The sequence below is a fragment of the Natator depressus genome, chromosome 2 (assembly GCF_965152275.1).
Source record: "Natator depressus isolate rNatDep1 chromosome 2, rNatDep2.hap1, whole genome shotgun sequence".
Lineage (NCBI taxonomy): Eukaryota > Metazoa > Chordata > Testudines > Cheloniidae > Natator > Natator depressus.
This window is the reverse complement of record NC_134235.1, coordinates 150,408,453-150,433,999: the sequence shown is the minus strand read 5'-3', so window position 1 is coordinate 150,433,999 and position 25,547 is coordinate 150,408,453. Positions and strand designations below refer to the sequence as shown.

At 39.9% G+C, this 25,547-nt stretch overlaps 1 protein-coding gene across 1 annotated transcript in view; it reads left to right on the top strand.

Annotated features, from left to right (window-relative positions):
• Positions 1-25,547, top strand: part of LOC141982774 (uncharacterized) — a 61,003-nt gene that overhangs the window by 6,232 nt on the left and 29,224 nt on the right. Inside the window, exons 4-5 of the mRNA XM_074945119.1 lie at positions 16,087-16,111; positions 20,935-20,973. Of these exons, the coding sequence (XP_074801220.1) occupies positions 16,087-16,111; positions 20,935-20,973 (64 nt within the window). The remainder of the gene's footprint in view (positions 1-16,086; positions 16,112-20,934; positions 20,974-25,547) is intronic.

The window sequence follows — 25,547 nt, the reverse complement described above, 5'->3', positions numbered from 1 at the left end:
GGCCAGTCAGGATCAGGTTTTCCGGGGCTCCAGCTTCTGTATGGTATGGTCGGCAGGGTGTGATGGTTTTGGCCACTCTCATCTTGGGCTGTGTTCTGGAGTTAGGTTCCAAAGAACTTCCTTTTGGACCCCAGTTTATATAGTTAAAACTTGGGTCCTACTTAGCTATACTTTAACCAATCATTTTAAACTAAAATACTACAAAGCCCATTACGAAACAATTCTTTAACCAATCCTAGGCAATTACCCCCTATGTACAAGAGTCAATTTAAATGTTGCGAAACCAGTTTACACAGCAGACAGAAATAATTAAAAACCAGACAGGAGCATACAGGTGAACAATAGCAAAACAATAGAGAAGTGTGGATTTTACAATCACAACTGTTGATAAGTGGTTTCTTGCCAGACAGAAAGTTATCAAAGTTTTCTTTAAACATCTTAATATCTGCTCAAATAAATTGGTTAGTCTCTAAGGTGCCACAAGTCCTCCTTTTCTTTTTGCGAATACAGGCTAACACGGCTGTTACTCTGAAACCTGTTTCTTTATCTGGTGATAGTGGGTACGATCAGGACAGGAACACCTTCTTAACAGCCCAATATTACACTGTTCTGATGCAATTGATGGAACCTGAGGATGTGGCTCTCTGCAACTTAGGTCATAGCTGCTGTTTTTACTCTTGCTGCTGCTTTTGCTGCAGAAAAAGACCTCAGACCTTACAAAAGTCAGAAACTCAGTCCTCAGTACTTTTTAGGCCACTATTGTGTGAATATGCACATGCTTAACTTCAGGCATGTGAGTAAAGTTAAGCAAATGTGTGTTTGCAGCATTGGGGCTTTAGTGTTCCATTTTAGCTATTCTAAATACAAACCTTGTTTGACCTACCTTCTAGTATGTGTATCATAATGGATGGTGGAGAAGTGGTGTCAGTGCACTCCTTTTGTGCTACCTGAAAATGACATTTAGTTGTGGGGTGATATGAAGTCCATTTCAGAAATCCAATGAAGAGAGAGTATCCAGCTGATAATAGGTCTGGGGTATCAAAATGAAGAAAAAATATCCCCACTCTTGCCTCTGGTTTGTTGTGGAATATGGAAGAGCCAGATTCAATTTGCTTGAGATGTGAGAGCCACTGGTTGCCTACTTGATACTAACTTCATTTCATCAGGGTGGAACTGACTAGTTGTCTGGATGTGTAACTTTAGCTCCCAGCCACACTCCTAACAGCTATCTAGGACTCCCTCTTCTGGCTTATTCTCTTAACGCCCTGTAACTCTCAGTAATCCCTAATGCTTTAGTCATGTATCATTTTTTCCTCATACCCTACTTGCTTCTAATGTGAGACCTCTTTCTTCCCTTTCTCCCCCACCAGAAATTATTAGTTTGCTTGCTTGCTTTCTAACACCCAGTTTTTTCCTTTCTTACCTCCAAAACATGTCTTCCTTTGAAAACCCTTTTCTCTTTCCCCTTGACAGGTGGGCAACAATAGCAGATTCTGACTGCTCTGGGAGAGATCGCAATTTTCTCTGTTTACCTTCCCGCAGTGTTGGGGATAGTGAGCTAACTTGTGGCAGTGGATTCTCTGTGATGGGACCAACAATATCATAGAATCATAGGACTGGAAGGAACCTTGAGAGGTCATCTAGTCCACTCCCCTGCACTCATGGCAGGAGTAAATATTATCTAGACCATTCCTGACAGGTGTTTTTCTAACCCGCTCTTAAAAATCTCCAATGGTGGAGATTCCACAACCTCCCTGGGCAATTTATTCCAGTGTTTAACTACCCTGACAGGAACTTATTCCTAATGTCCCACCTAAACCTCCCTTGCTGCCATTTTAACCCATTGCTTCTTGCCCTATTCTCAGAGATTAACAAGAATAATTAACCCCTCTCCTTGTAACAGCCTTTTATGTATTTGAGAAGTGTTATCGTGTCCCACCTCAGTCTTCTCTTCTCTTCTCTTCTCTTTTTTCAAGACTAAACAAACACAATGTTTTCAATCTTCCCTCATAGATCACGTTTTCTAGGGCTTTAATAATTTGTGTTGCTTTTCTCTGGACTTCCTCCAATTTGTCCACATCTTTCCTCAAATGTGCCCAGAACTGGGCACGATACTTCGGTTGAGGCCTAATCAGCGTGGAGTAGAGCAGAAGAATTACTTCTCGTGTCTTGCTTACAATGCTCCTGCTAATCCCATAATGATGTTTGGTTTTTTTTTGCAACAGTGTTTAACTGTTGACTCATATTTAGTTTGTGATCCACTGTGCCACCCAGATCCCTTCCCACAGTACTCCTTCCTAGCCAGTCATTTCCCATTTTGTATGTGTGCAGTTGATCCTTCCTAAGTGGAGTACTTGGAATTTGTCCTTATTGAATTTCATCCTATTTACTTCAGACCATTTCTGAAGTTTGTCTAGATCATTTTGAATTTTACTCCTATCCTCCAAAGCACTTGCAACCCTTCTCAGCTTGGTATCCTCTGCAAACTTTGAGTGTACTCTCTATGCCATTATCGAAATCATTGATGAAGATATTGAAGAGAACCAGATCTATCACTGATTCCTGCAGGGCCCCCACTTGAAATGCCCTTCGAGCTTGACTGTGAATTACTGATAACTACTCTCTGAGAATGGTTTTCCAACCCGTTATGCACCCATATTATGCTAGCTCCATCTAGGTTGTATTTCCCTAGTTTGTTTATGAGAAGGTCATACTAGACCGCATCAACAGCCTTACTAAAGTCAAGATATACCACATCCCACCTTTCCCCCCATCCACAAGGCTTGTTACCCTATCAAAGAAAGCTATTAGGTTGGTTGACACAATTTGTTCTTGACAAATACACGGTGACTGTTACGTATGATCCTTTTATCTTCTAGGTGTCTGCAAATTGATTGCTTAATTATTTGCTCCATTATCTTTCTGGGTACTGAAGTTAAACTGACTGGTCTGTAATTCCCTGGGCTGTCCTTATTTCCTTTTTTATAGATTGGTGCTATATTTGCCCCTTTCCAGTCCTCTGGAATCTCTCCCATTTTCCATGAGTTTTTGAAGAGAATCGCTAATGGCTCAGATATCTCTCTTCATTCAGCTCCTTGAGTATTCTAGAATGTATTTCAGGCCCTGATGACTTGAAGACATTTAACTTGTCTAATTTTTAACGTGTTCTTTCCCTATTTTAGCCTCTGATCCTGCCTCATTTTAACTGGCATTCACTGTTAGGTGTCCAATTGCTATTAAGCTTTTTGGGGAAAACTAAAACAAAAAAATCATTTGGCACTTCTGCCATTACCACATTCTCTGTTATTGTGTGTCCGTCCCCCCCCCCCCCCCCATTGAGTGACAGGCCTACCTTGTCCTTGGTCTTCCTCTTGCTTCTAGTGTGTTTGTAGAATATTTTCTTGTTACCCTTTGTTTCTAGCTAGTTTAATCTCGTTTTGTGTCTTGGCCTTTCCCTACATACTTGTGCTATTTGTTTCTTTTCATACTTTGAAATTTGGCCTAGTTTCCACTTTTGTAGGATTCTTTTTTTGAGCTTCATATAATTGAAGATCTCCTGGTTATGCCAGTGTGGTCTCTTGTCATACTTCCTGTCTTTCCTATGCAGTGGGATAGTTTGCTCTTGGGCCCTTAATGTCTCTTTGAAAAACTGTCAACTCTCTTCTGATATAAACTATTCAGAATGGAGATTTGGAATAAAAGTGCTTTCTCTGTTAAATATAATGCCATTAGCATGCTGCAGCAGGCTAGGATAGGTGTTATAGGAAAAGGAATCTAGCTGTTTTCAACAGAGTATCTGTCGTAACCTGTACAGTTGCAAGTTATTTTTCTTCTAATAAATCTTGCCATCCAAGGGTAGAATTAATACGGAAACTTCTGATATATTGTTTAGTTCTAATGTGTGTAATTGATGTTTATCAATTTAGTAACATTGCTCAAAAGGCCTGACCAAGTCACAGGAGGGTTCTTACTCTGAGCTGATGACCAGTCATAATCACTTTTATTTCTCTTTGTGAATGAATTAATTGAGAAATTCTATGAAAGGTGCTTTGTAAAATGTTTTGTTTTTAATATATCAAAATGGAACTGGAAGTGCTTCAGTTCAGTTACTGGCTTTTGACTTCTGAGAATCAGCATTCCAAGGCTGGACAGGGTTTTGTTAGCAAAACCGTTATTCAGTGCTCAGCTGGCGGACTGAAAGTGAAGACCATGACACATAAAATACACAAAGGAAAACTGAAGAGTTACAGTTTCTCCAGGAGACATCCCAAATGCTTACCATCAGTTGTCAGTTCTAGATACCAGAAGAAGAGTACCAAGTCTCTACCTGAATTCCTTTGGACCGTCATGAAACAGCACATGGAAACATCTATTAAGGGGAAAAAATTAAGATGGCAGTGAAAAAAAACAAACAAACAAACCTATAAGCAAGAAAGAAAATGCTCCCAATCTAGGTTCATGCTAAAGCTATGAATAGTGCATAAACAGTGGCTTTCATTGTAGCTTTTATAAATAATTAATATTAATACAATAAAATTGTTATATGCATCAGCCACTTATTCTTACACTTAAATGTGTCACCAAGTTTTCTTGCCCAGTTGCTGAGGCAGAAGTCTAATTTTCAAGTGGGCAACACCGTGACAGGTATTTGGTGCAGTTGTTCATGCCTGATAACCCAGAACCTAGCTATTAAAGTAAGTAAACACTCCATCATATGGTAAGATGTCCTGTTAGCCATAGTTGGTTTCCACTACAGTTCCTGACTTAGCGTTTGTACGTTAGCATTTTCTTGAAAGTTCAAGTCTCGGCAACAAAACCTACTGCTAAAACATCCTGAATAGTGGAAGAAACATAGGGTAAGTGAACTTTGGAGTCAGTTTGGAATGAGGCTTGTATTACTTCAGCTGTGGAGGACAGAGAACCTCTGTTGGACTTAGGCCTGGTCTACACCAAGAAGTTAGGTTGACACAGCTATGTCATTCAGGGGTGTGAAAAATTCATAGCCCTGAATGATGATGCAAGCCAATCTAATTCCCAGCGTAGAAAGCACCAGGTCAATGGAAGAGGTGGATTACTTGTGCCAGTGGGAGAACCCTTTCAGTTGGCATAGGTAGTGTCTACACTGAAGTGCTACTGCAAGTGTGCTGCTGTAGAGTTTCAAGTGTAGACAAGCCCTTAGTAGTGATTGCTCATGACCAAGTGAGAAGGTGCAAGAAAACTCAGAACTGAGCCTGCTTAGGGAAGCTGACCAGGCTTCTCAAGTTTTTTCTTCTGGAAATAGAGAGGTCCTGGAAAGAATCCTTGTCAAACTCAGCAGTTTATTCTGCAGTAGAATTTCTAGCTTCATCTCTCATTGAAAATCCAGACATTTTTTTTTTCTGGATTGTATAGATTGCATAGATAGCTGAAGAAATACATTTTAACTTATGGTTCATACCAAGTGATGCATTGGATGTTAACCAATCCTCTCGAAATGTAGGAAGTTCTTCCACCACTAACCCAGTGCACAAGATTGATGGAGAAAACCTTTGAGCACTCTGATGAAACGTCTGTGTGTGCGCTCTTTATAGGTGATTTGCATCTTAATAGCTAACAGAACTGCAAAATTTATTCTTTAAGGCTAGGGATAAGTCTATGTAGTCTAAGGAACTCATGTAAAGTGTAAACTAATGTGTTTTTTTGTGTTTGTGTGATATGGCCCTAGGCTACTATTCATGCTCCTGAAGGTTTGGCAAAGTAGTTATAGCCCACCAGATTATATAGTTGAATCCATAGTTCAGTTTTTCCATGGTTCAGATTTATCTGAAAAAGTATAAGGTGCTAGCCTTTTCTTAAACCTCTTTAAAGATCCTAGATTATTTTGTCCTCACCCACAACTATTTCACATTTGGGGACAATATATACCGTCAAGTCAGCAGCACTGCTATGAGTACCCGCATGGCCCCACAGTATGCCAACATTTTTATGGCTGACTTAGAACAACGCTTCCTTAGCTCTTGTCCCCTAATGTCCCTACCCTGCTTGCTCTACATTGATGACGTCTTCATCATCTGGACTTATGGAAAAGAAGCCCTTGAGGAATTCCACCATGATTTCAACAATTTCCATCCCACCATCAACCTCAGCCTAGACGAATCCACACAAGCGGTCCATTTCCTGGACACTACTGTGCTAATAAGCAATGGCCACATAAACACCACCCTATACCGGAAATCTACTGACCGCTATTCTTACCTACATGCCTCCAGCTTCCATCCAGGACATACCACACGATCTATTGTCTACAGCCAAGCTCTATGAAACAACTGCATTTGCTCCAACCCCTCAGAGAGAGACAAACACCTACAAGATCTCTATCAAGCATTCTTACAACCACAGTACCCACCTGCTGAATTAAAAAAACAGATTGACAGAGCCAGAAGAGTACCCAGAAGTCACCTACTACAGGACAGGCCCAACAAAGAAAATAACAGAACGCCACTAGCCGTCACCTTCAGCCCCCAACTAAAACCTCTCCAGCGCATCAGCAAAGATCTACAACCTATCCTGAAAAATGATCCCGCAATCTCTCAGATCTTGGGAGACAGACCAGTCCTCACTTACAGACAGCCCCCCAACCTGAAGCAAATACTCTCTAGCAACCACACAACAAAAAAACTAATCCAGGAACCGATCCTTGCAACAAAGCCCGATGCCAACTCTGTCCACATATTTATTCAAGTGACACCATCATAGGGCCTAATCACATCAGCCACACTATCTGAAGCTCGTTCACCTGCACATCTACCAATGTGATATATGCCATCATGTGCCAGCAATGCCCCTCTGCCATGTAGATTGGCCAAACTGGACAGTCTCTACGCAAAAGAATAAATGGACACAAATCTGACATCAGGAATAACATTCAAAAACCGGTAGGAGAACACTTCAACCTCTCTGACCACTCAGTAACAGACTTAAAGGTGGCAGTTTTACAACAGAAAAGCTTCAAAAACAGACTCCAGTGAGAAACTGCTGAGCTTGAATTAATGTGCAAACTAGATACCATTAACTTGGGTTTGAATAGAGATTGGGAGTGGCTGGGTCATTACACATATTGAATCTATTTCCCCATATTAAGTATCCTCACACCTTCTTGTCAACTGTCTAAATGGGCCATCTTGATTATCACTACAAAGGTGGGTTGTTTCTTTTTTCTCTTCCTGCTGATAATAGTTCATCTTAATTAATTATCCTCTTATTCCACCTTTTCATGTTCTCTGTATGTGTGTGTATATCTTCTTAATATATGTTCCATTCTATGCATTCGATGAAGTGGGCTGTAGCTCACAAAAGCTTGTGCTTAAATAAATTTGTTAGTCTCTAAGGTGCCACAAGTACTCCTGTTTTGTTTTTTGTTTTTTTGTTTTTTTAAGATTATTTTGATTACAGTTCTCTGAACTTTCTTGAATGTAGCAGTAGTGAAGCATTCTAAACTGAGTACAGTATTCTGGGTGTGGTTGCATCAAAACTATGTAGAGGACAGTTGTTTCACTGCTATGTGACACCTCTGCCTTTTTAGCATAAAACTTGTGTCTAATTTGCTATCAACTGCTCAGCTCTTCTTCAGAATTGCAGACGGATTTCTCTCCCATTGAATATCTGTTCCCAATTCCACCCCACCCAACTCTGAACAATAATTTGCATTTTCTCCAAATTAATCTTTTTTTTTCTGTTCGTTTCTACTCTCTAAATAGCTGTTTCCTTTGTACGCCATTGGTGGTTATACCTGCAGATTTTATTATGGAGTTAACTGTTCCCAGTAATAAAGATGTAAAATAGGACCATATCTAACTTAGGTTTCTATGGGTACTTCCTCATCCTCTCCTTCCCCACACTGAACTTAGTACTCTTTTATTTATGTTAGTGTCCCTATCCATGCCAATTTTAATAAATTTTGAAAGTGGAGTGTTGATTCTGTGTCAAGTGTCTTATTTTATATGTACCTTATCTTTCATCCACTAACTTTATAATTTTATTAAAAAATCCGAGGCATGCTGTTTGTTACTCAGTTGTGTTTGCTCAGTTTTTGGGTTTTCCCCTTTTTTTTTTTTCTTTAGGTTTGGAATTTGACTTATGACATGGTACCACTTTATAGTTCCTTTTTGTCCTCATTCCTGTTCCAAAGAGAGAGTTTTTGATGAGATCATCTATCACTGCATTTGGCAGCCTGAAAAGCCAAGAATTGCATGGAGGCCAAACTACTTTTTTAGCCCCTTTAGTTGATTGCTCCAGGTCAGAGCTGAGGCACGCTATTGCGGCAACATCTGGAAGCTTGCATTACTGCTGCTCTTGCTGCATTTAGTTTTCCAGTCACCAGAGCATCTTTCATGAGCACTGAATTCACCCATGTCTAAAAAGCAGTGGGAGCTCAGTGATGATCTTTTTTTTTTTTTAATTGCAGAAGGAGAATTGCCATATTAGCAGCTTCATAGTTAAGATTATGTTCTGAAATCTACTTAAAGCCGGGAATAAATAAATCTCTATTTTTTTTCTCTACTGTGTGGATTGCTTTTGTTACAACAGGGCTCTGTACTCCATTGTTTAGTCACCGGTCTGTTGCAAGTGGACCAAGTCACTGGATTCCACATGCTTCTAAGCCAAATGTGTCCAGGTAAAGTCTAGTCATTGTTTCTAGCTCTGGGACAAAAGGGCATACACCCAGGCTCAAACCTCTTGCCTGACACCCTTCTTTGGGATGTGCGATGTCATTGCCCAGCCACGCTATATTTCAAAACCAGTGTCTGAGACTTCCCAAACCTGTCAGTTGCTTTTACTTGCTTCACCTGAGTTTTGCCTTGGCTGTGGGCAGCTTGGGCTTCTAGTTTAACCCTTTTGGGGACGGCATGGCAGGAAAGCAAGGAACCACAGGCTTAGCAAAGGAATTTCTTAACCATAGAGATTTTAAATCTGAACGCATTCAAGAGGTTTTGTTGTTTTTTTTCAACAGAGATCTTTGAAAAAAACCAAAAGTCATGAGACGCACCCTCCCCATCTCTGATCTCACCTCTCCTGCAAGTCAGAGGCTTGTCAGCGTTTCAGTCTGGCCATAGTTCCCCACCTCCCATTCCTTTTGTGTTGTGATGATTGGACCCCCTCCGCAGAGCATAAACCTGTCCTTAAATAGGGGTCTGTTGTGAACTATGTACCAACCGTGAGAAGCTCCAGCCTACCCCCGAGTCCTCTCTCTTTCATGCCTGTCTCCCTGCCGGCCCCTGTGTAGAAAAGCCATTGTTTCATGTGGGTGGGCCAACAGCGCAGTTCAGAGACAAAGTTGGTGGCTCCGAATTGTAGTGTTGATGTCTTTTGATGTTAGTCTTTCAATGAGGTGTAAACACGTTTTCAGGACCCTATTATTACTGCATTCAGACTGCCCTCTCATAGGGGCGGGCAGTTGTTTGAATGCAGTATAATAGGTTGTCTTCGAGATGTCCGGGCTTGTCTTCATTCCTAGTACAACATAGAGTTCATAAGTTGATACAGATCTTTCCCACCCTCCCATAGCCTTTTTATGTGAAATTTCAATGTTGGTTTTTGTGTCCTTCGAATTTTGTTAAATTTCTCTTCGTAAATTTTTGTGCATCGATTTTAACTTCAGGAACAAGTTTTGTAAGTGGGAAGAGAGACCACATGGAGAGACTGATTCAGTACATCAGCTTCTGTTCATTGTGGAAGAATGGTCTATGTTCGTTGATATCTTAGCTGCCGGGAGGAGTAAATTGAGAAGCTAAGATTGACAATCATGCATCACCATTTGAAATTATACAATGTAAAATGAAATATTAGGTGAAAAGGGACCCTGGCAATGGGCTCAAATGGCAGGGACAGCTAGTCTTGATACCTTTCATGAAGGGATTTTTTTTTGTCTATTCATACCTTAAATATGTTAAATGGATGACTTGCACCTAGCTGTGGGTAGGGTTCAGTCATGTGGAAAATTACACAATTGTGGCATAAGTGTTCTTTAAGAACTCAAATTTTGGGGTCTTAATCGGAAGGCCCAGATTTCCACTCTGCGGCAGGGGGCGTCAGTCTAGCTTGGACATGCCTGCAAGTGCACAATGTCACAGCAGCTTAATTTGGCATATTTGCATGGGTGTAGTTTTGAGTGGCCACATCGCTTTGGCTTCTTAGTTGCTTGCCAATGCTATCAAAGCTCCATTGGGCCCTTTCATTTTCTTAAGATCTGAAATTATCATATATCTTCTAGACATAAATTCTGCAGCAGTCTCCCCTACTTCTCCTTCCATCTCTTACACAATTGGGCAGCTGTCATCAAAGAAGCAAGGTTTTTGAGGTGAGGCTTATTTCTGCTTCAGTGTATGGTTGATAGTGGTTAGTGGAGAGAACTCTGATAGCTCATGACCAGGCTAGTTTTGCATATTCTCTGACTTAAAATATAGAAACCAAGGTCAAAGCGAAGAAGAGTCAAACTGACGGTGCAACATCAGGAGAAGAGGATGAATGTTCTTGTGACTGAAGCACAGGATTTAAGAGACCTTGGATTCTATTTTCATTTCTGCGACAGTCTTCTTTTGTGACCCTGGGTCAAATCACTTAAGCTCTCTGTATCTTATTTTCACCATCTGGAAAATGTGTATTTACAAATGCACATGGTGATTGTGTTGTTTACTAGGGGAAGATCCCTGAACACAGACAGAACTTTCTCAAGAGCTGGACCAAGATTGTGAAACTTGCTGACAGAGGAGAGAAGGGCCACAGATTGGACTAAATACAAAACTCATTTCTTAGCCTTAGCTTTCCCACAATTATTTCATAGTTTAAAAAAATATTTTAAACTGTGTATGCCATTCAGGCAATTTACTCCTTTCTGTTGGGGATGGAAGAATGTGTTTTTGTTTTTTTTTTAACTTCTGAAGTGTTCGGATACTACAGAAGTCAGTAGTAAAGCAAAAATTCTTTTATACATAGATTCATTGGTAACGGTTATACTAGAAATACATGTTGATAACGATCTTCTCCTGATTAAGGGAATTGTTAGTGAATAATGTAGTCATTCATGGGAGTTTAACCTGATCAGTGCATGTCTTTTTTGCAAGTGATTGACAGGACTCTGCAGAAAATAGATGGGGTTGAATAGAAGGTCATTATTGTAGACTTGGACTGATCTAGGAAAAGCTCTTAGAGTGGCTGAATCTCTCTCACAAATTTGTCCAAATCTCAATGTCACTGTCAAAATTGTTCCTTCCTTTCAGACACAATCTATTGTTCCAGTGTTGCCACTTCATGAGGACTCATATGTTTGTCATTCTGACTCTTTGAGTGGATTACAAATGAGGGGGAAAGGGCTTCTCTGACCAAGCGATGCAGAAGGCTGCTTCTGCAATTTATTAGTGTTGGGACTTGTGCAAAGAGAGCCAGCTAAGTGCATTTAGAGACAACAAGTCCTTGGGTTACTTTAGGCTGGATTGCCCAAAGTCCTGAGTTTTGGATCACTACAGCTTCAGCGTACTATTTGGAACCCTTCCATAGCAAAGTGAGTCCCACCTCAAGATAGACTTTGAAACTGTGGAAAAGCAGAAGCAAAAACTCAGTTGTACTCCCCTCCTTCCTGTCACTTTGAACTTCAGTCTAGTTCTTAACACCTTCAGAGGCCCACCCTTTGAACGCTTAGTGATGAGAAACTTTCTAGTGACCTTCTCAATCGCTGTTTGTTTATTTCCCCTTTGCTTGGTCAGATGGGTCATTCAGACTCTACCCCTTCTTGGAGGTTCAATCAAAAATAGGGTGGTTGTCATAACTCATTAGTTTCATAAACTGATGTCTCACATCTACATCTCAAATGGTTTCCCTGCCCTTGTTATGCGTCAGTCCCTCTGAAATAAATGAAGCTCTTCTCCGCTGAAGTTGGGAGGAGTGCATTGCCCCTCTACCTGAAAGAACCTGTTTAACAGTATGTCTAGAGATTCACAAGCCTTTAAGGATTCTACAGACCATTGAGTGATGGAGTGCTTTAAGGAAGACTGCTGTCACATAGTAGGTAGAGAGTCTCTTTTGGAGCATGGTTGCCTTCTGTTTCAAAAGGGAAATGCTTTCTCACCCTTTTTAGAGCTGTGTAAATCATCTGTGCTTTGCTGCAGTTTTCACATGGTACCCTCATGTTAAAATAAATTCAGACTCTCCACTGCATGGAACTACTTCACTATTGTTTGGGAAGTTTACAACTTGGCACATTCAACTAAGCCTACACATTTATAAGTGAGTGAAGTTCTACAGATTTTAATTTTATTTTCTGGCTCTCTTCGCTGTTTGGAGCCTCTTATCGTCTGTCTGGACTGGCATATTGTGGAACTTGGAAAAAACAGATTAGCAGGTAAATTGCTCATTTTAGAAACAGAGATGCAGTTGAATATAAACTCCAACAAAGTGTTCAACAAACCATCCTCCACCTTGCCTTTGTCCACACTATATAATAGTCATATATTCTATTTTTATTGAAGAAGTTTAGTTAATCATGTTTTGAAGTTACTGTTAATATTGTGTTGGATGCAGTCAGTTCTTGGATTATTGAAACAAAATTAACTTTCTAGTATCTTGGTGTGTACGTATGTTTAAATATAGAAGTTTCCAAGTTCTAAAAAACTAAAAAGCTTAGTTTTTCACATGAATTGAAAATTATAAATAAATTAGGAAATACTTTATTGTGAAAAGTACCTTTATTTTGTATCACATCCATGACCTGCAGTTTTGAACCAGTCTTGAACTCTGCTTGATTATCCATCTCTACGTTATTACTTGTAACATTCTAAGTCAGGTACAGTGTTCAAATTACTTCATTTTTTTCAAAATTAAAAAAAAAATGTCCAGTATAGAAACCTGCAAACAAAGGTGGTTCAATAGAACCATATTTTAAGTTTACCGTTTAGACGGCACTGATCTAAGACAGGAGGTAAAAGATAAGAAAGCTATCTTACTAATAGCCAGGGCTAAAAACAAGGCTTTCTGGGATTCCAAGCTTTCTAAGGTGACAAAGTAACTGTATCTAGCTTTAGTGGTTCATGAGATCAGGTTCACCTGGCATATGGTGGTGTAAAAGTTGTGTGTGTGATTGGGATGGCCAAAAGCCAAAGGTGGTTGTGCAAGTTTTCCAGAATGAATAAATTAACAATCGTCATACAGATACATACCATTGGTTTTCTTTCTGTTGTGTGGATTAATGAAAAAGCAATGACTAAACGGGTAAATTATAAACATGGGTTTAATGCAGCATGACACTTTCAGAAAGGAGATTTGATTATAGCCGCCTTTATGCATGGTTATATTTAAGTCTTATGCTTTCAAGAATAATTGAATCATTGTGATCTTGGCCATTATATTAACCTGGTTCAAAAATATACCTTGATTTATACCTGTTTACTAACACTTTCCTTTGTAACAAGCCTAGAAAACAGTGGGGTACTTGATGGCAGCATCTGACAGCTGAAGGAGAGGGGTCAGGACCTTGAGAGAGTCTTCTCCAGATAGAAAGGGGAGGCAGTGGTGGTCTTCACGTGCAGTATGTATATGCTCATAAGATGTAGTGCATCATGTCTGAGCAAGGACCAGTTCTCTTTTATTGCCTGTCTGCTTCTCTGGGGATGGAGTCCTAAAGTGTTGTCTGCCATTTCTTCACCGGCTCTAGGGGTAGTCGATGTTAGGTGTGGCACTGTGTGAGAGAAATGGTGTCCCCCTGCTCTGGGACCCCTCTCTGGAGTACAGATAAAGAGGCCACTCTCACTCCATCCCTAGAGGTGGTTTCCTCCCCTCTGTGTACATGTTACAAATTGCACATGTCGAGCTACCTTCATCCATCAAGGAGTCTCAGTGGGATTGTGGAATTCCTTTCTTCCATCTCCCCCCATTGACCCAGAGAATGGGGAGCCAAATGCAAATGTCTCCCCTCTTCCTAAAGAGAGAGAACCTCTGGGGTTCAAGACTCTGCTGCCACTACGAAACCAGAACTTCCTTGTCTCTATCAGGGCAGTTCTCACAGTGGTGGAAAAGATAGAGCAGGGGGGAGGAGAGGAGGAAATCTTGTTGGTGAAGACCAGAATTATCAAACTTCAGAACATGTTTGCATATTTGATATTTGCAATCACAACTTCATTTCCTTTGGGATGGCCTTCCAAATGAAACCAAGCACACTGGATAAGCATATTAATCAGATGTTGTCAATGACACTGATAGTGATGAAACAGTTGGTAACTTAAATACCAGCGTTGTTAGACTTCAGTTTACTACCCCCATTGAAATGAACTTGGGGAAATTTACGCTTCTGTTCTGGTGCTATTGTTGCATTTTATTCCAAGCAACACTGTATCCTCTTATGCTCTGAAGGTTATCTGCACAACCAGAAGTGCTTAGAAATTTCTGTTAAAGAAAGCTTCACTTTCATGGAAAACCTCAGGGTTATTATGGAGGAGTCCTTAAATAACTGGAATGTGAAGAATTTCCATATATTGATTTCTGATATCTTGCTGTGAGGTCATTTAAAGTGTGCATATTTAGTAAGATTTAAATAAAGAGATACGATTTGTCTACTTATGTGCATGGAACAAAATGTTTTGTAAGTGAATTTGTAAACCGTAAAAACTAGCCTATGCACTGTGGTGGACAAAGTGCATGGGAGGTTTGAACCCTAAAAAGCAGCAGTTTTTGAGTTATGGCTTCTCAAAGTTAGATACTTTGTTAAAAATCAAACACTAACTTCTCAGAGCCCTATAACTCAAAAACAGCTGGAGCAATTTATTTCCAGCTTCCTGTAAGAAATTTCACCTGTGGCCTGAGATTTTAGCATGAGAATTTTCAGTCCCAACGCAGCTTTTTAAAAGGGGTCAGAAATAGAATGGATCTCTCAACCTCAACTATGGAGTCACTTCACTGATGTTAATGAAAACAATAATCAAAACGCAATCAAGGGCATAAGCTGACTGCCCAGAAATGACCCAGAAGAAATGCCCCCCATGTACAGCAGTATGCAATTGGGAACATGCATTTTCCACCTTCCTCTGAAACTTCAGGTGCTAGCAACTCTCAGGCACAAGACACCAGACTAGAATGGTCTTATCTGTAATAATTCCTGTGTGTCTATAGCTAGATGGGAGACTTATTCTTAAAGCCCAGATTCTAAGTTTTTAAAATGCTGTTGAGCTTAAGCTGCATTGTCTGCAGTGGTACTGCCTCTCTCATTGTTTTCTTTTGTGGCAGTATTTTGGTTTCTTTACCAAATCCTCTAACTATTTGTGTCAATTAGAAAATCTCTTATTGAATTGTCGAAATGACTTGCAGCATCTGCTCTGTGGCACTGAATATTTCAGATGTGCCATTCAAACTCTTCCTCTTTTTGGAATGCTGTCAACAAACAACTGCACCATTGACATATGTTGAATTGGTTCATTTCTCAAATTGGTGAGTTAGAATATCAATAGTAACTTGTTTCTTTGTGTGTTTATTACCTGGAAAGACCTAGGAACAAGTCAATATTTAGTCTTATCCATATCTTGAATTGGAAATTTCAATTCCTCTTCTTCCATCTACTCCCAAAAAACCACTTGTGATGGATTCAGTTGATGAAAACTGCTTTGCCTGTTCTTCATGTTGTTATCAGAGCTTTAGGAAATTGGCTAGCCAGAGGATTTTGCCAAATTAGCCCAAAATGTTGATTTTTGGAACTACAGCTCTTAAAATTTTAGGAGCTGCAAACATGCAAAAATCAAGGTTTTGTGTGGCATCCCTGAGATCAGTCTGTCAAGCCTTAATCATCTTTAAGAATTGATCCCTTTCCTTCAAGTAATACCAGGGTTGTCTTTATGTTAACCTTCTGGTATTAATTGTTATCAGCACTTCTTTGTCAGCACTTCCAGCTTTTGCAGAAAATCATAAAGGCTGTATACTTTTTACTATGTAAAAATGGAAAAGTTGGCCTTCATTGTTGTTCATCTGCAAAAGCTGCATTAAGAAAGTACATTTATTCTTTTAAATGGTCTAACACATTAATGATTTTTTTCTTATTTTATTTTGGGATGACTTGCATCTTCATATTTAAAGAAAGAGAGAGCCATGAATGCTTATCGTAAGTATGACATTTTTCTTCTTCCCTTCAAGCTTCCATAGGTGCTATCAAATTGTAATTTTTAAATGATAAAATTGCTTGTTCAATATTTCAGCTAGCGTTAGCACTTGCTGCATTTTGTGGTGGTTTTGCATGTTTTGCAAATCTGTTCAATGCATTTTAGCATTATGACAGAAAAAAATCATGCTTAATGAATCAGCTTGCATCTTTGATACCATGAAAGTAAGGACTACCAGATAATGACACTGATGAAAATGGGTATAGGAAACAGTTTTTTATTTTAATTTGTGTTCATGCAGTAAAAACTGAAGTAGCCATATCTGTCTTGAGGTGAATTTATGCTACTTTTTTCAGTGATATGCTGTGAGCTTAATGGGTTTTGGTATCCTAATAAAAGCCATATTTCAGTTCTGGGACAGTTTAATTCTTACCTGCCTTGAAACTGTAATTAAGCATTTCCATATGTAAATTTCACATGAGGACCTTTTCGCGCTTGGTGAGGAGGCATCTGGGTCAAAGGATATCTATAGTCTTAAATTGTTCAGAAATATCACAAGAGTATCTACTTACGTTCAAAGGAAAATCAGACTTCTTTGTCACTGTGTGTACTACTCTTTAATAGAGTCTTGTGAACAACTCCTATTCCACTCATGATTACACACATACCGTCTTGCTTCCCATTCATGATCATTTAGCAAGCCTGTGGCCACTACTGTAGTGTCTTGTTTGAAAAGTAATAGTAAGAAAGTAATGTATTTTTAACTTTTTCTTTTTCAGTGGTTTAGCAGATGGGAACAAGTGAGTGGGTGAGATTCTGTGGCCTGCGTTGTGCAGGAGGTCAGACTAGATGATCATAATGGTCCCTTCTGACCTTAGTATCTATGAAGCTACAAGTTAGACTTAGATGGCAGTCTGTCTGATCACACTGTTCTATGGATCACAGCTTGAGAGCTTCTGACTCTCTTCATATATCCTACTCTTAAACAGTTTTTGTGGTCCTCTTCTCCCTCTTCTGCACAAAGTATGTGTGAACGTGGAAGAAATACATAACTTTGTGAACCTACAAGTTAACAGGAATGTCAGACTTATATAGCTAGTGCCTTGCTAATAACAAAGGAAGATTTGCAAATTTTGAAGTGGGACAAAACACCAGTTTTTAAGACTTAGTAGCAGACCCACCACTAAGACATCATTACTTTTGTCACATTATTAGTATACAGTCTAATATCTTAAATACTATAATGATGCTTTTTTAAATGGAGGAATAAAATCTTAGAGCATCCTAGAATATTTTTAATTTATTTGTTTTAATTCACAAATTTTGTAAACTGTGGTAGGTCTCCCAGTTTTGATTGGAAATGAATGAGTTTCTACTGTAACTCTATTACAGTCCATTCTTGGACAGTTATCCCAAGTTATACGCTGTGTGTGGCTCTTCAATTAAGAAAACGTGTTTTCCTTCTGCTTTTTTGAGTCCTTCGATTGTGGTTTTAAAGACCTCTGTGTTTCAACTTGCAGTATTGAAGTGTGACATACTTGTGATTTAATTTAAGTGACTCTGGGGAAGATGAAAAATCCAAGTCATTTGAAACTTCCGCCTGTGAAGGAGCATTTACCATAGGAAAAAGGTGAAGGTTTTAAAAAACCTCTGACTACTTCTGTTTGCTTCAGACAGTACAAAACATATCATTCTGGGATAACATGAGTATCTGAAACTCTCCTGATGTAGCGATGTCTCCTGATGTAGGTCAGCTAAGTCCTTTTTATATCATGTGTGTTTTTCAAAATTTCAGTTTTTAGTAATTGTTATATAAAACTGGAAATTAACAATGGCAACTTTGAAAACAACTTTACACGTGTTATATAGTATTAGAGTGGTGGGTAGAGAGGATTGTGGCAGAGAAGAGTGCATTTTTGAACAAAAATAACAAAAATATTCTGTTAGTAGCCTACGTACTCAGCACTCCAGTATCCATGAAGACGCAAGCTCCTAAGAATGTATGTGTTCAGTGTAGACACTCTACATGGACACATGTTCATATGACTTTCCTGGCTATAATCCTGACTGTGTTATGTCAACAGACAAGAAGGGATGAGAAGCACCAGTCTTCACAAAGAATCCATCCTCTTCTTCTGTAGAGAAGAGTCTTACTGATGTGCAACGTTCAGTAAAAGGCGCACAACTTTCAGAGTGGTGAGCTTGAGCTAGTCAGCAAAGAGTAGATTGAGTGGATGATTTATTCTCATATCTAAGTCTTCAGAGAAGTTTGGTGTCCTCCTGGTATCCCTGTTAGTCAGAAGAATTCCAAGATATGTTCTACCTCAAAGAAGTGGAAGCCATGGCAATGATGTTATGAAAGTGTTGGCTATCTCTTCCTGATTTAACTGTCCTAGAGAATGATACAGAAAATAAAGTATGATCAATATTAATAATTGTTCCACAGTGGTCAAGAAGACACTAGTTTTCAGTGTCTGTACCTTCAGCTGAAGGGATTTGCTGAACAGTTGTTCAGACTTGCACTCAGACCTCAGTCTGGGTAATGAGACAAAATCACTAATTGAGAGGCCTGCTTTTCAAACAGTTTAAACTTTCCCAACTTCCAGAAATGAAATCTACAAACTGAATTTACTCCAGGATCTGGCTTGCTTCCAATAAATAGAAAAGAATAAACCAGGTTTCCCTACATTATACACACACACATTTCTTACAGAAGCACCACTTGTCAGTCCATATCAGCATATAAATGTCAGACCTGGAATATAAATACTAGCTATCGGCACTGTATTCTCAATTCCGTACCCTTCCTACTTCCTGGTTATATAAAATAAGGCTTACTTTTGGACATCCGCTCTGCAGGAGAGACTTTGAACCTGTCTGTCTGTTGTTTATGCTACATCCATCATCCGTGGTCCTTGAAGTATGATCAAAACATTTGTGCTCTTTTCACAAAGATTAGATGCCTTCAAAGGATCCAGTCTTCATTCGTAAAGTAAACTCAGGTTAAACCAGATTGTATGGAAAAGGCTTGAAATGAGTGGGATGTAAGATTCAATCAGTGTCTTAGGTGAGCCAAGGATCAGAGAGTTTATTCATTATCATACAGCAAACAAAAAGGGGTGGGGGGATGGAGAGGGGAAACACCAAAGGCTTCCATGGTGCACATCTTTAAGGTAGCATGACAATAAAGAGCTAGATCCTAGAACAGGGTTGTTTCAGTTTCCCAGGACAAATTGTCCTCCTTTGTCCCTGAAAAGAAATATATAAGGAAACTCAATAGTGTGGTGTTGGGTTATCTTGAATAGTTTTTTAATCTCACTTGTTGCACATAGCTGGTAAGCTTTCTCTCCTGAGGCATAGTGGAGATAATTGCACTCAAGAGGAAAGATTGTTCTTGACTAGTTTGTCAAGCTAATTGTGTTGACCTATATGGCCATAAAATATTGAAGGGTTTCTTTAAAGAAACCTAAATTGGATCTCAGGTGATCAGTGATACTTGATGAAAGGACAACTTGAAATATAGTATGTTCCCTTTCTAAATCTTTTTTTAGTTTTGTTATAACTTAGCATCTTGGAAATATTTTTTGGGACTTGGCCCTGTATGTTTTATGACTTTGCCCAGAGACTAGGATTACCAAGTCAAATGACCATTTCATTGAGAGATGGTTTAGGGGTGTGGTTGACTCAATCAAATGGGAGACCTGATTATTCTAAGAAGAAATCTGGTTAAAACGTTTTTTCCTTTTGTTAAATTTAAACACTAGCACAGTGTCTTGAAATGGGCAACAAATTTACATAAGTTTGATATTGTAATCCACTATAATCTTCTCTTGAACTACTTATCTGGTACAGATGCCAAAGAGAACCAGTACTGCTCACAGCCCAGGGTTCCCTTAGCTTCATTAGTGTGCTATAAATCTATGGTAACATAAAAATTAATATGGTATTTTACATCAATTTTAAGGCAGACACTTGCCCCAGGAGCTTTATAATCTAGGTTGAACTTTTAATATTTTCTGCAAAAGGGTATTTTAATACCGCCTATTGAACTTTATCAGATACTTTTCTTAGGGCTTTTTTAAAATTTTTGAATGTGTGCCATAAATTAGCTTTATACTGGGTATTTATAAGGGGACGTCTGAGCGTGTGGAGGACTGGGTGAGGGGCACAGGAAGGGGGAAAGTAACTGTGCAAAAGTAATACTACCAAGCATGAAAATATCTGAAAAGGCCCTGTAAGGGCCTGATTGGGTAATCAGTTCTATGGGATAGACTTGGGAACCTGCATGGGGTTTCCCATGAGTACAAGGGGTCTCCCCCTCATGGATGCAATATCAGGACCTAACTGCTTCTGGACCTAAAAGATTATATTGTAAACTGTGTAGACTCTCCTTTTAGTACTGTATCTAGCACAGTGGGGCTTTGATCCCAGTTGTGGTTTTTCAAAGCTATCATAATAAATATTAAATAAGGAAAATAACTGGAATAGGAGTAACATAGATTAAATAATTTTTGTAGTTAAACTTTCAAATAAATATTTTAGTCAATATTTCTGTGATCCATACTTGGTGTTTTGCCTGGTAGGGGAAGCAATGAAATTTGTAGGTGAATGCTTTTTTAAAAAAAATTGTTAATAAAAATACTAACTGAAAAGATACAAAACCAAAAAATCAAATACTAAGATGGAACAATATTGTTAGTGAGGTTAAATTGAAAACATTAGGTACATAGAATAAGGGAGACATCGCTTTAAACCGATTTTATTTTCTGTGTCTGTTCTGCTATGCGGAGAAAGACAAATAACCATCAAAATAATGTTATCTTAGGTGCTCCCGCGCCGGTGATATATGAAACACAGAGACCAGGTAAGAAAACTGAATATAAATGAATAAATTCAACATGTTACACCAGGGTTTCTCAACCTTTTTCTTTTTGAGGCCCTCCCAACATGCTCTAAAAACTGCACGGCCCACCCATGCCACAAGAAGAGTTTTTCTGCATGTGAAAGCCAGGGTCAGCATGGGGTGGGGGGTAGCAAGCAGGGCAATTGCCCGAGGCCCCACGCCACAGGATATCCCACGTAGCTAAGTTGCTCAGGGCTCTGGGTTTCAGCCCCGGGTGGTAGGGCTCAGGGCCCTGGGTTTCAGCCCCATATGGTGGGTCTTCAGCTTTCTCCACTGGGCCCCAGCAAGTCAAATGCTGGCCCTGCTTGGTGGACCCCCTGAAACCTGCCTGCGGCCCCCCAGGAGACCCTTTGAGTTGCCCTTCTAGAAAACAAAATTTTTGTTTCGATGGTCAGAGTCCAAACTTCATGAAGAGACAGTGCACAAGTGGAGTTATCAAAAATTTTGACCATCAGTGCTTCATGCAATGGCTAACTTCTTCAGTTTAAGAATCTCTGAAAAACATAGCAAAATATGAGACTTTTGATTGAAGGAAACCTTGTCAAATCTGGGATGTTCTTGCAACCTGTGATACAGAGCATGACTTTTAGCTTATGAATCCTCCAGCAGATGTGTGAAAGTTTGGTAAAACTTTCTCTTACCTGAGCCTGGATTTTGTTTCTGTTGGCACAGATAATCCATGCCTGTAATGGAGTTAAGAAGATGTTTTGGGTTTTTTTAATCCCATTTTCTGTTTACGTAGCTTTAATCGTGACTCTGTTCTGGCATCCTTGGGGTGGGGAAAATAGCATTTACTAAACTACCGCTATTGTAATACCGTTTTACTTTCCTGAGATTTGAAGGAAGTAGCTTTCTTTATGATTAGTTTAGTCCAAGTGCCCAGGGTAGATTTTTAAAAAACCTATGGTTTTATTAAATAAAAAATGTTGGATTTTTTAATTAAATTTGATTTTTTTAATTTAAACTAAATACAAGTTTATTTTTTAATATAAAAATGTAAAATTAAATTTGAAATTGACAGCCTATGCTAAGGCCTAAATTATTAAAATAATTAAATACAAAAAATGTCTAATACACGTTTGCTGACAAGCTTTAAAGAAAGACAAACCACTAAACTGGTGGAAGTCACAGTTTAAACACCGTGAACTAGAGTTTGAGTGCTAAACCAGATTTTGACATCAGTAGCCACTTCTGGGGGTCAGAATATTTTCTTAACATCCGTTTATTCAGCTAGTTGAGTGACCCAAAAAAAAAAAGATCCTGAAGAAGCAGGGAAGCTTGTTTTCCTCTTCCACTCTGAGTAAAAACTAGGTGTGAGATCTACTAGTTCTAAAATCTCAAAGGACATCGTTACCGGAAACAATCAGTTCAATTCACCAACTACAGATAATACTTCCTTTGTGTAATAAACCGGTTTTTAAAGTCAGTATGTCTTTTGAAGAACTTTTTTCTCATGTATCCAGCACTTTCAAAGGTAGTTATATTTAATCAAAATTTAATTTTTGCTTTTGTGCATTTTTAACTGAATTTGAATTTCCTTCCAAATAGAGCTTGACACAAATCACAAGTAAAAAGTAAATCTATTTAAAAAGAAATGCATCATTCATTATTTTCTAACATAAAAAATGTAAAAATTGAATCTGAATAAATGTAAATTAATCTATGTAACTGTGTAAATAAAGGTTTATAAGTATAGTGTATTCTCCTGGGTAGTAAAAAGAAGCACCAAATTTAACATAAAAGCCATATGTAGTTGCAAATCCACATGTTTTAATGGTTACCAATCAATGAGATTCAGCTTTTCTTTAGGAAAAGAACTAAAAAGTACAAATGAAAAATGTGATTGAAATTATGATTAAAATTGGTGATATAAATAAATCCACCCTGTGGATGCCTGATTCACTAATTGTTTCACTGTAACCCCATAAAATTAACAAAAACTGGATTTTGTAGTAATGCTGAGTAAACTATGGAAACAGACTCTATTAGGGAGGTGCATAATGTCAGCAAAGAAGAGAAAATATTTTAAATGTGGCTTTGATACCTTTGCTTTTTAATATTTTTTTCATTGTGGCAAGTACTCGCATCATGCAGTTACTCAGATGTAAATCTCTCAAATAAGCAAACAAAACCTTAGTCTAGTGACAGCACCTTGTGTTGATTTGAGGAGGATCAGTTTGAATCCTGATCTTAATCTCTGTCCAGCAGATCCTGAATGTACTACTGGAGCACTGTTTTTTGTTCAAGTACTATCGTATATGTTTTTTATTACGCAAGGATGTTTAATACAGGCATCTTCCTAAAATGGTTGCATATGTAAGCACTGCTTGAGGATATTTTCTCAGGCCAACATATCCAGGACAGACTAACTGTTGGATTATTTTGATCTTTCCCTGAATAGTTTTATGAATCTAGGGTTACCATATCTGAACGTTCAAAAAAGAGGACACGCCACCGGGGGGGTAGTATTTTCACCAGTATCTACCAACTCACGTTGTATTAATGTGGTGTTATACTGCTATATATGCTGTGCACTAAAAACATGTCTTCTATATTGAGTATATATAAGAAAAAGTGCTGTGGCCTCAAAAGTGAAATTTAATTATTTAAAGTTCACTGTACTACTTTATATGTAATGAGTCCTTTCCTCTCACCCATGCACTCAAAGCAGCTCTATCTCCCCCGAACCGCACCCCCTGCGGCCAGCCCAGAAACTACACGCCCTGACACAGAGAGAAATTTAGTTCAACAGCCCAGCAAAGAAATGACTCATTCATTCATCCTGCTGTGTGGTTGCTGTATCGCTCCAGCTCGTCCCACTCTCCAGGGCTGCAGCCCACCCCCACTTTGAAGCTCGTTCACTGACTCGCTCACACACTCTACAACTTTTGTGGGAGGGGGGCCCCTGGTGGGACCATGGCCAAAGGCGGGGGAGGAGGGGCGGTTGCTTCTTCCACTGGGCTGCAGCAGCCCAGCATCCTGAAGAAAGAGGAGCTTAGGTGTCCCAAGGTGAAGCAAGGCAGCGTCTCCTGACTTGAAGCTGATACAGGGGGGTGGATGCAAGGGAAGGAATTCCCTGGGAGCTGGGCAGGGAGGGTGGATCCAGGGGAAGGGAATCAATCCTTCCTCACGTGGGGAGGAGGGGATAAACTTCCTCTCTGGGAGGCAAAGCCACTCAGGCAGGCTTGATCTGGGTGTGGGGGAGGGGGAAGACAGCTTCCACGGGGAGCTTGAGGCTAGAAGTACTGGTGGTATGTTGCCCCCTCCTGACTCCCCACGCATGGGGAAGGGATGTGCAGCCCCGGGACCTGGGTCAGAACTGTAGGGGTTGGGAGCTCCCAGAGCCCGCATGGGAGGGGTCTGGGCTCAGGCAGGGCCCAGGCTTGGGGAGGCTGCTCATTTGCAGCTGGGGCTGGGGCTTCAGTGAACCCCCTCTGGACAGGTGAAGGAGGGGGAAGGGGCAAGCTGCTCGCCCCAGCCAAGTTCACTCATTAGGCACAAGGGCAAACTTTTCTTAAAGGAGCCATGTCCTTTGCTTTGTCTCCCGGCCCAGCACTAAGTGGGTACGCAGCTGGTTTCTCCTGGCTGGAGGGGGAGCACAGGTCCTGGGGGAAACACCGGGGTGGGCTGAGAATGGTTGGCTCAGTCCTTGAGAAGGCCCTTAGCCCGTACTCCCCCCAGCAGGCCCCTGGAGCCAGCCGAGAAGCTGCCAGCCCATCTCCCCACAACCCCCTGCCCAGAGGCTTCCCACCCCAGCTCTCCCACCCCTCCACAGCTAGCCCAGAAGCTGCCGTGTCCTGGCTGCTTGTCACCCCTAGCCCAGCTCCCCCTGCCCTGAAAATTAGAAGGACTCACATCTGCCTGCAGCCTCTGAGCTTCAGCAGCTGCAGGGGAAACAGCTGATAGGCAGGGACTTCATGCCAAACAGCTGATTGGCTGCAGCACAGGCTGAGGGCTGCTGCGCATGCTAAATAGCTGATTGGCAGTTGCCAACAGCTGATCTCTCCAGGTGGGCGGTGCTAACTCTTCGCCTATGTCTTGAATGACCAGCTCTTCTTTGGGGAAAAATAATAAAGGCAAAATCCCGGACGTTTTTAGATATTTAAAAATTCCTCCCGGATGGCAATTTAAGAACCACAAAGCTGGACATGTCTGGGAAAATACGGACTTATGGTAACCCTAATGAATCCTAAGTGAAGTTAGTGTGAAAAATACTGAGGTCTTCCTTTGCTAGGAATTGGGATTCTATCCCTAACATCTTAGCTTGATGAAATCTAAATCTAAACTTCTTAAAAGCCCTTTACAGGTACTTTGACTTGGCTGAAGAATTTTGTGAATGCCAATGTGTCTGTTTAACTTTGTCTGCAAATCATTAACTTGGATGTGTCCGTTACCTATATTGAACTCCCAGTTTTTCAGGCACAAAATGGGATGCCAGGATAAGTCTGGATGACTAATACAAATTATTTTGATTTTTTTTATAGACTGTTCATTTGAACACTGCTAATAAGGGAAATCGGTTTCCATTGTAAACT